A 12,139-nucleotide genomic window follows, 5' to 3' on the forward strand; every position below is an offset into this window, starting at 1 on the left:
TACCAACAACGAATTAACTTTAATCACTGTTTAGTTAATGAATGATTAACTTTAATCATTGTTTAAGTTAATCACTGTTGGTGCATTCGACCCTTAGAGTTTCATAGGTGTATCTACAATAGGTAAAAAAATATAAGGAAAAATCTGAAACATGACTCAACTAACCCCACCTTCCTAGCATGTTAAACAGAAAGAACGTGGAAAATCGCCAAGTCAGGTTTTTCCTTTAGTATAGTATCCCTTTAAGCGCCAAAATTATTATTTTTAACAGCGGATTCCCAAGTCCAGATAAATGGTTATGTAATATGTAGGCTATAGGTCTACGTGTAGGCCTATGCAAAAACAAACTACCGAACACCTCTTTTTTAAAATCCCTGGAAAAATTTGCAGATCTATCTTTTGATTCTAAGTTGTGGCTTGATTTTCTGGAAAAAAGTTTCACACTTTTTGGCTTAGCCGAACGTTAGAGCGGAATATTCACCGTTATATGGCTCAGCAGTAACCGCACTCCTGCCGTTAATCTCCATGTAGGCTATGTGTGTGTCAGTGTTTTCAACGTTGATAAAATACCGTTCCAGCGTAAGTTACATTGAAACTGCCTTGAAACCAGCATTGACAAACATCAGGCCAAGACCAGGCTTGCTTTGTAGCAGAGAACAGTCGCACCCATCAGTCCATCATACTGAACAAATGTGTTTACTTTTTGATTTTGTTTCCAGCAGGCTACAAGTAGTAGGCTTCGATTACAGATAACTTGTTGTTAGTTTTCGTTTAAATTAAGCCTTTCAATAAATCCTATTAAAAACGTTTATTTTGCATTGTTTATCCTTTTAACTGTAAAGGGTCGCGGAAAATTTTAGGAGATTAAAAGGGGTCCCGAGCAAAAATGTTTGGGAAGACCTGAACTAGCCTACACGTAGTTGGGTTAGTTCTCCTACCATCTGACCACATAGTCACTGAACATCAGCTATTAACCTAGGCCTAGCTTACCAGCACTCCACGTCTGAACAACGGCAGGAACTTCTGTAATTGTGATCAATTAAATCAGTAAAACCATACTGGATGGATTGACCATAGAACCCAAACACAAACTCAGAAAACCGCTTGGTGCAGTAGTGATTTATTTTAACAGCTGACCCAGCTGACAAGGACGGTATTGTACGGTATCCGGTTTAATCCAGTCCATATCGCATGATTTTTTATCTACAATTTAGTCATCAAGGTTTTCCATACTTTTTCAATACCATGAGGAGGTTTCACGTAATTCCCGACCTTTTCCCGGTCTGGAAAACGGGTTTTCAAATTCCCTACTTTTTCCCTACTTTCCCGACTGCGTGGGAACCCTGAAGTAGTGTGTCTGAGCTAGTGCACTGGATTTCGTGTGGTTTGATGTAGCAGATCCATCGCATCATTGTGTGGTCATTTCGTTTGATTCTATCAAGTACCTCTTCTGTCACAGCCCAGCATTCGCTTGCAAACAACATCACATTCCTGACACAGCTGTTGTAGACCCTACCTTTACTGAGAAGGAAGATATCTTTGTCGGTTAGTTTGGGCGGTAGTTTAAATTTAGCCCGGGCTGTCTTTGCTCTAGTGGTGACGCTGAGATCGGTACCTCCACTGAGCATGTCACCTAAGTAAGAGCAATCATTTCGCATTAACTTTCGTCATCTATTTGGATGTCAGTGATGGTTCTACTACCCTCTATGGGCCGAGCTTCCCCTGCACATGTTTACACTTGAAGGCTAAGTTGAGTTTCAGTCCTCCAATTAGTCCAACGCACGTTTTGTAAACCCAGAGGAGGCAAGTGTTGCACTGGATGGAATCTGTGCTCAGTGCCCACGCCAGCCCTACACACAGCACGAGAGTAACATCCTGAGTCTTTCAGTCGGTGCAACTCCTTTCTGCTGATCATGATCTTGGCCATGTTGACCTTTAGCCCAAGCTGTCCTTCCCTATCTTCAACCTTTCCACCAGCTCGTCAAGGCATTCAGAGGTGAAATTTAAGTTCTCAAGGACAATCCGCGAAGTCCTTTTACATGGCAGTGCCTCGAGAACTATAAAGAATAGTACAGGGCAGGGGACAGACCCCGAATGTAGACCGACTTTGACTTCTAAGTCGTCACTGTGATTGTCTCCTACTCGTACTTTGCACTTAGTTCGCCTATACATACTATGAATAAGTCCAACCATCCACTCGTTTACTCCGAGCTTCCTCATGGACCACCAGAGAATCTCTCTTAGAACCCAGTCAAAAGCATTCTCTAGGTCGATAAAGGCAAAGTGGAGTTTCTTGTCTGCACCAAGAAATTTATCCTGCAGCTGTCAGATAATTAATGAAGGTGGCGTCGGTAGTGCCTCGTCCGGGCATGAAACCGAACTGCGTCTCGCCAATGAATTCTGTTTATTTCATATTAAAACTTGCAAGTATACAATACTAAGACAAGTGGCGCTCGTTTGTTTCAATGCAGTCATGAGGCTCATTTCTACGTCGGCATATAACGGCGAATAACTCCCCGCAAGATGGACAAAAATTGAAGCGACTCCACGGCCCAAAGAATGCTCGGTTCATCACCACTTCAAAACATGGAGCTATGCTCACTACCGCCAATACAGTTGAACCAGTCTGTGCTGTGGCTTCTCGTGCTGGTCCTTTGACCTTTGCACATGAGACTGAATAATTTTAGTTGCACGATTCCAGACAGGTATGTTGTGTGCGTGCGTTGTGGTCTCTAAATAATTCAACCTCGCTGAGTGCATCTGATATATCATTGATAACAGCTGTTGAGGTATTACCTTTCAAAAGCTCTTCCATATTATGCTTTGCTCTTTTGCATGCACTTTTGAAAGGGGGGATGTACTTGGCGGAGGAAAACAAGTTGATGGTGACCAGCTTCATTGCATCATCGCTCTGGCCGAACCTGAAAGTGGAGACAATGAGAAGTTGGTTGGAATGTAAACCCATTGCAAATGAAAATGGCCTGGCGTCTACCATGCTTTTTTTGTTTTTTGTTTGTCATATCCAGGCTTACACATGGTGGTTGAAGATTTAGATTAAGTGGACGGGAAGGCATGGAAGCCAATCTTCGTGCCCACCTTCAGGCATACCTTTAAGTGTCCTGCCAAAGACACAGCCACATGCTCTTGAGCAGTGTCGAACCGGCGCCCTTTCGATTGCCGTTCCAGGGCTCTCACCACTCGGCTATGCAGCCGAAGTCTACCATGATGTCAATGGTGGATATGTCGGCTGTGTAGAACCTCTGCACAAACCTCGAAAGATGACGATGCAACATTTATATATCGAAAACAGACGATTGTGTCTTGGGCAGGACACTGAAAAGCATGCTTGAAGGTAGACATGAAAGATTGGCTTCCTTGCTTTCCCATCCACTTAATCTAAATCCTCAACCACCGGGCGTAAGATTGAAAGCGACAAAAAGGATAAGACATGGATGTAGCATACAGTATGCATCAATCGTTAACTAACCTAACATCATTAACTAGCGATGATAACCGCTAACTAAATAGGTATGTACACGAAATAGCTATGAATATCCAATGGCGTGAAGATACTACATACGAATCACCACTAAATAACTAAAACCAGTAACCTGCTGGTTTTGTTGGCTCTTTTCTTTCCACAAAGATAAGAGTTAAACTGACTGGTAAAGCGGCGGTCGATTACCCAAGTGGCAAGCCGGTCGAAACGCCTTTGGCAGTGTCCGGCACGAATGCATAGCCGAGGTCCTGCGTCATTTCGACGCCCCCACAGACCTTATTGAGTGCATCTCCGACATATACGTCGACAACACCTGCACCGTCCGCTGTGGCAATGGTGAAACCGACCGTATCCCTGTGGGGCGGGGAGTCCGTCAGGGCTGCCCGTTGTCTGGGCTGCTATTCAATTTGGTCATCGAGGTGCTCCTCAGGGGCGTCCGTGACAAAACGGATTGCGGCTACAACCTTCCTGCTAAAGAAGACATCAAAGTACGTTGTATGGCATATGCGGACGACATCTGTCTCGTTTCTTCCGATCGCGAGCAGATGATCTCCCTCTTATCTACTACTGATCCCTTCTCTTCCTGGTCCGGGCTACGGTTCAACCCACGCAAGTGTGGCACCTTATCCTATAGGAAAGCGTCGGCGTCCCGTCTGCGGGTCGACCCGGAACTTTTCTCCCTAGCCGGGGAGGAAATCCGAGTCATCCCCAAAGGCGAAACGTACAAATATCTTGGCGCTCGAACCGGTTACGCCTCGGATGCGTCCCTTACCCAACCTTTCATCTCCACCCTGGAGAAACACATTTCCTCTTTAATGAAATCTTTCCTTACTCCAAGCCAGAAACTTCTGGCACTTAATTCTATCATTCTTCCGTCCGCGTCATACCATCTGCGAGTGCGGCGCTTCAGACAGTATGAGCTTCTGAAGCTCGATCGACTGGTATTGCAGTGTTTGAAGGTGGCGTGGCGTCTTCCCAGGTGGGCGTGCAGTGCTTTCTTTTACTGTAAGCCTGCATTGGGGGGCTTTGGTGTGTTGAATCTGTGTCGCGAAAGCGACACGCTTTCGATAGCCCAGGCCTTCAAGATGCTGACGTCTCCTGACGACCGTGTCTCTGCCATCGCTTTCGGGCAGCTTAGGCGTTGTGCCAGTCTGAGGTTCGGCACTCCAGATCCTACCCCGTGCCAGCTACCCAGTTACTTGAATAAGGACCCCCCTCCTGAAGGTGCCCGTTCTCGACCGTGCCCAACAGGCGAAAGCTTGTGGGGCCGCGTCCCGGCGGCTACCCGTCGTCTAAATGTACGTTGGTCCGCACGCCCGGATGGCGGTCTCGAGTTGACCGCGGGGAGCTCCAAAATCACCCCTCCCCTAAGAAAAAAAGTGGTTCCGACCCTCCACCAACACAATGACTTGTGGTGGAGGAGACAGTGGGAATCCAAACCTGACCAAGGCAAGACTGTCAGTGCCCACTGTCTGTCCGGATTTTCGAACTCTTGGACTCGGCGACCGGAGCTCCTGGATCACGCGAACCGTGCATTTGCTTATAAAGCCCGCCTAAACCTACTTTCCTTGAAATCAAAACCAAGCCATGGCCACCCATATAAACCTGCCATATGTCGCGCGTGTGGGAAAGCGGAAGAGACTCTCCCTCATATATTGAACCACTGCCCTACCGTGATGCCTGTTGTCACGGAACGACACAATTCAGTATTGTGGGAGATCGTGAAGCATGTACCTGCCGAATGGCAACCATTGCTTACCATAGATAGTACGGTTCCACAACACGTGGAAACGGGCGGTGCTGATCTGCGCCCTGACATTGTCCTGCAACGCCCTGACGGTGTCACGGTTGTATGTGACGTCACTTGCCCGTTCGATTACGGCGCGGATTCCCTTCAAAAAGCCGCCGACAGGAAACACGACAAGTACGGCGAGTTATGTGTAAACATATTGGAAGACAGGAAGCGCCCTTGCAGGGACGTCCTGTCACTTCCGTTCGTCGTAGGCTCCCTCGGGAGCTATGCTCCGTTGAGCTCTCGGGCTTTGGCGGCCTTGGGTGTTCCTGCTCGTGGGGTAGCAGAGGTGGCTAGAAAAGTGGCCTCCCTCTCAATCGAAGGTTCCCTCCGTGTCTGGAAAGCTTGGAACGCCGGGCTCACTCGTGGAGGGGCTACGTCATAGAAAAGACGATTCCAGCGATCAGAAGCTCAATTCCCCAACAACAGAAGCTCTGCAGTAAGCATCCGAGCGCGCAAGACAGCAAACCTCAAAACCCGCCAGTAATTGTGTGACGTCATAGTATGTTAAATCCATTGTTTCATTATCAATTTACCTGTAAACAATTGTTGTTTCATCAGCATGCTGCAGCTCAATGAAGAATACAATCATCATCAATAAAATAAAATAGCAATATATGAATATATATATTGCATATCGTGAATGGACTCATATCATCTATCAATGACGTAATATCATTAACAACACTGGATCTGTATTTTCATATTTCAATATTTTAGACTATCACACACTACCTTCTCCCGATACGCTGCTCTTTCCCGCTCGGATCAACCTCGCGTTGCTTTTAACTCATCGATAAACATGATTTCCTGATCAACTCAATGCAACCTCCAAAGTTTCATCCCATTATTCTATATTTTTCCTGGTAACGTAGCCTAGTCATATCTACGCTTCGATCGCTAGTCCCCCCGACCCATCTGGGCGAACCTGCCTCAACGTCTGGCCAGTGCACATCCGTGCTCGTTGGTTCAACGTCAACACTTTTTCGGTAGGTAAAGCATACAATATTTCCTGGTAAATATTTCCACTTACCATCTTTTTTTTTTACACCAATTAATTGAGCCTTTGCTCCAGATTTTATATAATTTTCGTCTCCCACGAGTATTCAAATCGTCCTTGTAGCTAAGCATCTCTTCCTCGTGGGAGACCCCAAAGTTTATCCGGTCTGCCTGCGGGCAGACCGGGTATAGGAGTTAAACGTACCTGTGTTACGGTCACGTGATGGAGACGTGGGCGCTGCCTGGCTTTATAAAACTTCTGTCGCCCGGCCCGTCGTGAGCTGACCTTTTTGCGTTTGCAGAAAGCAAAGCCCGTCTCCCTGGCCCGTTCCGCCATTCTAACTTTTGCGGACGAGTCGCACAAAATTCTCGATCCACACTTTCCTTCCACAGGTACCTCGACTCCCCAGCCTGGCCCCCGCGACCTAAGCTGGTGGACTTCCCTTCCGGGTGCATCGCCACCCCATAATCACGCCGCTCCCCGCCTCCACGGGGCGTGGCAGGCCGGTTCTTTAAAGTCTCTGACCTGGCTATGTTTATTGTGTTCTTCTCGCCGTGTCAATTATTTTGTACTCGTGCGTCGTTGATCGAAATAAAACAGTTCATCATCTTCGACCTGGCTATGTTTGTTTGTACTCTCTCACCGTGTCAATCTTTTGTACCGTGAGGCACTGATGCGAATAAAACAGTTCAACACTACGGTGCGATACTGATAAGCCCAGTCTCATGGGCGAAACACGTGTCTATCGCTGTCTATTCGATGCTACAATCGGCTGCCCAGAAACTTAAAACCAGTAATTTATTAAACTAAAGTAGAATTTCAAATCTATTTCTCAAATAAAGATTTAGCAAACTCCTCAAACCAGCGAGTTCTCCTTTAGGTTATGAGAGCCCAGTCCGGCCCGTGGGCTAAATCTGGCCCCCGATACGTTTTTGTATGGCCCGCAGCTGTTGTTGCACACTGTGTAATTTGTTTGGCAGACACACAGAAATCGTACCAATTCAACTTGTATTTTTTAAATTAATGTAGACAAAAGAAAAGCGGGCTAGAAAAGTTAGAATCACTATCATAATGGCGAAATCAACTATCATTGTCCTGAATAGTAAACATCAGCAATGAGTGATGCAGTGAAACAGCAGAGCGTTATTTCTTCACTTCCTTGCCAGCTAATTTGAAGACCGTTTTCAAGGTTTTGTCGCAATCGAAAAGGAATTTAGTGCCATTCACTTCTTTCTGCTTGAACCCTGATGAGGCTCCAGCTCACCTGTAGCTAATTGAGCTTCACTGCGACGGTGAAGCCGACAGCAACATTTTTTTCTCGTGTCTTTATACCAGCAACTGGACAAAAACAATCCAGAAATGCAAACGTTTGTAAATAAAATGTTGAGCTTGTTTAGTTCAACATATTTGTGTGAGAAGGCATTCTCGGTTATAAACTTAAACAAGAACCGCTTGAGATCAAAACTAAGCAATTTCCACCTTTGTGATGATTTACGCTTGTCTACCACCGGAATGGCCAGTTTCGGCTAGTCCGATTCGGCTACAGTTTTGAATTGTATTTTGTATTTTATTCCTCAATATCATTTCTTCTGCATTCGGACAAAGAAAAATAAATTGAAATGAAATTTAGCTCAAAATGTTTGAACTATTAAATTGAAATGTTTGCTCACATAAAATCGACATGTATCCTACGTCACCGTCTGCATGCAAACTTAGAATATATTAGAATCCTCAACTATTACAAAATGCTAAATCCAACGACGCCTTCTGTTTATTTAGAGAATTTTGTATTTTATTCCACAATATCGTTTCTTTTATAGTTGAAATTATCGAGGCTTTAGATGAGTGGGGTTTAGACCTAACCACTGAGATCTTAAATCATATTTATGACACCGGAACATCCCTAGTGATATGGTACGTTCCATATTCATAACTTTACCAAAGAAAACCGGAGCAACAGAATGCTCACTCTACAGAACAATTAGCCTTGTGAATCATCTAACGAAGATCTTACTCCGAATCATGATGATGAGCTTAAGACCAAAACTACAATCGGAAAACAGCACAGTTTGGATTTGTTCCCGACAAGGGACCACAAAAGGAATTTTTACATTAAAAATGATAACAGAGAGATGTATGTGCGATTCTTCTGTTTATTTAGAGAATTTTGTATTTTATTCCACAATATCGTTTCTCTTGCATTTTATTCAGTGTTTACCTTTGAGTGCCTTCCCAGACGGCAAAATCCGTGACGAATTTTGTTGTCTGGGTTCGTTTAAAACAGGGGTGACGAACCTTTCTGCGGTCGCGGGCCACTTTGTCAATTACACATGAGTTATCGGGCCACACAACTTTTTAATCGTAACTTACCATGAAATCTTTTAGAAGCAACTCATGAAATCTTTAGCAAAGGAAAGGTGTACTAGTGAAGGCATAAAACAGCTTTGAAATGTCTTTTGTCTTCAATGCATGAGCGATTGTCAAATTGTTTTGCGGGCCGCACAAAATTCTTTGACGGGCCGCATGCGGCCCGCGGTCCGCAGGTTCGTCACCTCTGGTTTAAAATAAGTGTTTTACATCAAAACAACATTTTTCATGATTAACAATAGAGGTTAATGAGATAAAGTCTCGGCGAAAACGTATCAACGAAAAAAAGACAGTTGCCAAACTGGGTTTTTTTTTCGGTCATTTATCGGTCATTGACCGATTTTTTAGCAAAATGTCCGAAAAAAATATAGTCAATTCGGTCAAAATGTCCGAAAAATATATAATTAAATCGGGTGTTGCAAGGTTGAGTTTCGCTGAAAAACGTTGAAGAAAGTTTTCTTAGATAAAACACGACAACGTTTCTCAGCGAAACTTAATGTTGTAGCTCATCATAGGCGCCTAACTATTTTTTTGGCCGTGGGGGCGAAAGCGTGTTTCATCAGCAGCAACGTAAATTCAGAAAAATGTCACGCAGATGGATGACATAATTATGTCATCACACTAGGATTGCTTTTATTGCCACACTCGGAGTTATTGCTACGTTCGACCTACCGTTAATTATTATAAACAAAACTCGACCACTTCGGTTAAGCAAACACATGCCATGTGTCTGCGTAGGCTAGCGGTTGATGGACTGCGACTCTTTAAGCTAACCACAACATAAAGTTTATCAACGAATTAGATTTATTACCATGAAACAAGAGACAAAAAGGTTTACTAAAAAGTAAAAGGTATACTGTAAATGGAATGACAATGTCTTGAAAATGGAATGCAATTATACTAACTTGATTATACACTTGAAAATGTACCTGTTGAAAGTAAAATCATTCACGTTTACATCAATTCAACAGCACGTCACCCTGAATAAATTTAAAAGTTGCTGACTTCCGTAAACAGCCCTTGAAAAATAGTTACGGAGAGACGTTTGATTAAGTTTTCGACTTGACATAGCTCCCTTTTCACTACAATATCGCAACTTATGAATGACCTGCTTTCAACTTTATGACTGACCTGTTTTCGTGTTGCAGATGAAACAAAAGATGCGCACATTCCCGCCTTTGATCAGGTTTCTATGGCAACGGTCGTGTGTGCGCCATGCAGTTTGCGCTAGTCCGTTGTTGCGTTGATTATGCAGTGCACCGTGTGCGCAATGTGGTTTGTACCAGCCCTTGTTGTGTTGGTTGGTGGTTACGTCGTCCCGAGACTTCAAGTTCATTTTCACAGCGAGCGATTCAATGCCGCGACAATTCACTGTGGAGGTTTCGACTTTCGAAAGCAACATCGAGTCTGTTTGCAAGCGCATAAAGCTAAACGCACGCTCCGTCCACGTAGCAAATTATGTTGTTTTTGGGTGCATTCAACATCTGATGACATTGAATCGACACAAAATGGTAGATTTTTGCTATGTCGCAGGTAGCAAAATCAGTCACTTTTACATTGATTCAACGTCTGCAGACGTTAAATCAATGTAAAAATGACAGATTTTGTCTGGTGTGGAACTGTAGCATCCTACTCGTTCTTGTGATTATTTATCGCAAAGCTGTTGCGGTTTGCATTCAAAAAATGTTGTCCTGCTGCCGATCGCTAGTTCATCTATTGTTTTATGTATCAATACAGCATAAAAAGTTGGCGCCTATGTTGTAGCTAGTCAGGAAGTGCAAATTTTGGTTTGTATCAGCTACTTGAAAGGAAATATTTTCATCAGAAAAAATGACCGAAATAAATAAAAAATGACCGAATTTTTTTAAGTCATTTCGGACAAATGACCGAAAAGTATCAGCGAAAAAAAAAACCCAGTTGCCAAATAGCGTTTGGCATAAAAGATGAAGTTAAAACCTAAGTGGCAGTTTACTGTAGAATAAACCTGGGTTTTGACATTACATGTCTTAGTTGTCATTGAAGTTGACCATTTCAATGCTTGCATATGTTCGCAGGTCGTCCGTCGAAAAAGACTGTAGCCGAAATGCCGAATAGGGAACTAGCCGAATCGGACTAGCCGAATTGGACTGTAGCCGAATAGGGAACTAGCCAAATCAGACTAGCCGAATAGTAGCAGACCCGTCTACCACTAACCTTGTCCAAACTTGACCCCTGTATTGAAATCAAGATGTCAATTTCATTCTTCACAACAACACAGCTGTGTGTTTGCAAAGTTTCTGGGTGTTTCAACTTGTAAGGAAAAGCAGATAACTCATACTGCTTATATCATATCCCTTGATTAGTAGCTGTAGCTTACATAACAAAATACCTAACTGCATATTGCTTTGTTGCATGAAAATGACATTAAATAACACATCACTATACATTACAAGTAGACAGTATTGTGCAATTAAGAATGTTTAATTCTTAATTGAATTTATTAAGTCACTAATAGGTCGATGGAAACCAACATGGAAATTCTACAAACAATTAAATCAAGAAAATTGAAATATTTTGGCCACATGATTCGCAATAATTCTATTCAAAGACAACTACTAGAAGGAAAAATGAACGGTAAACAAAATAGGGGCAGACCACCAAGAATTTGGACTAATGATATTGAAGACTGGTCAGGACTTATTTACAAAACTGCAGTAAAAAAATCTCACAACAGAGAAACTTGGCGTCTCATTGCCTCCAACCCTCGACGAGAAGAAGGAACTTAATGATGATGATGAAAAGGTCGATAGAAGACGTAAAACAAGCTGCTCGATTAATCAAGCGTTTCCAGAAGAGTACGAGTCTTAACTTAACAAAGTTAGCTTTCAGTGTAAGTACGTTGGGCAATATTTGGGCGCCTACGAAGGGGCGTAGGCATTTCTCTCTAGAGCAGGTGGCTGCTCATAATCATAAGAGAAATCAAAGGCTAGTCGACGGCATGCCTGTATCTTGCCAAAGACACAGCCACATCTTCTTGAGCGGTGTCAAACCAGCGGCCTTTGGAACGTTGAACCATGACTCTCACCACTCAGCTATGCAGCCAATTGTATTTACAGTAGAGTGTTATCATTGATATTTAAACGCATGATCTAGTGCCACAACTATCATGCAAGAAAACGGCTAAGGGGAGAGAGGGGTCAGGGGATAAATGGTCGGACGACTTACATTAGATGAAACATACACATGTGCAAAAAAACGACGACAATAGTTGCCGATTGTTAAAAGATGATGATGAACGATTTGCTCAACACTAGCGCATTCTGATTTCATCTTAAAATTTAAAAACATTGATATATCGAGCCATGTCTTTACCACAAATTTTGAATACGAAAACCTCCGTATCCGAAGGTTACTGTGAAAGACATGGCAGTGGCACTAGCTTTGTCAATTCATTTTCAGAAGTCCCTGTTGTAGGCTAGCCGCTTGTTTGTTAGGTTAAAAA

At 43.4% G+C, this 12,139-nt stretch overlaps 1 protein-coding gene across 3 annotated transcripts in view; it reads right to left on the minus strand.

Moving 5' to 3' along the window:
• LOC145777208 (cytochrome P450 2J4-like) overlaps positions 1–12,139 on the minus strand; it is a 47,576-nt gene that overhangs the window by 10,160 nt on the left and 25,277 nt on the right. For all 3 annotated transcript variants that reach the window (XM_082588531.1, XM_082588530.1, XM_082588532.1), the window contains one exon: positions 2,797–2,921. In XM_082588531.1, coding sequence (XP_082444657.1) covers positions 2,797–2,921 — 125 coding nt within the window. The remainder of the gene's footprint in view (positions 1–2,796; positions 2,922–12,139) is intronic.

Source organism: Aplidium turbinatum, chromosome 9 (assembly GCF_918807975.1).
Source record: "Aplidium turbinatum chromosome 9, kaAplTurb1.1, whole genome shotgun sequence".
Lineage (NCBI taxonomy): Eukaryota > Metazoa > Chordata > Ascidiacea > Aplousobranchia > Polyclinidae > Aplidium > Aplidium turbinatum.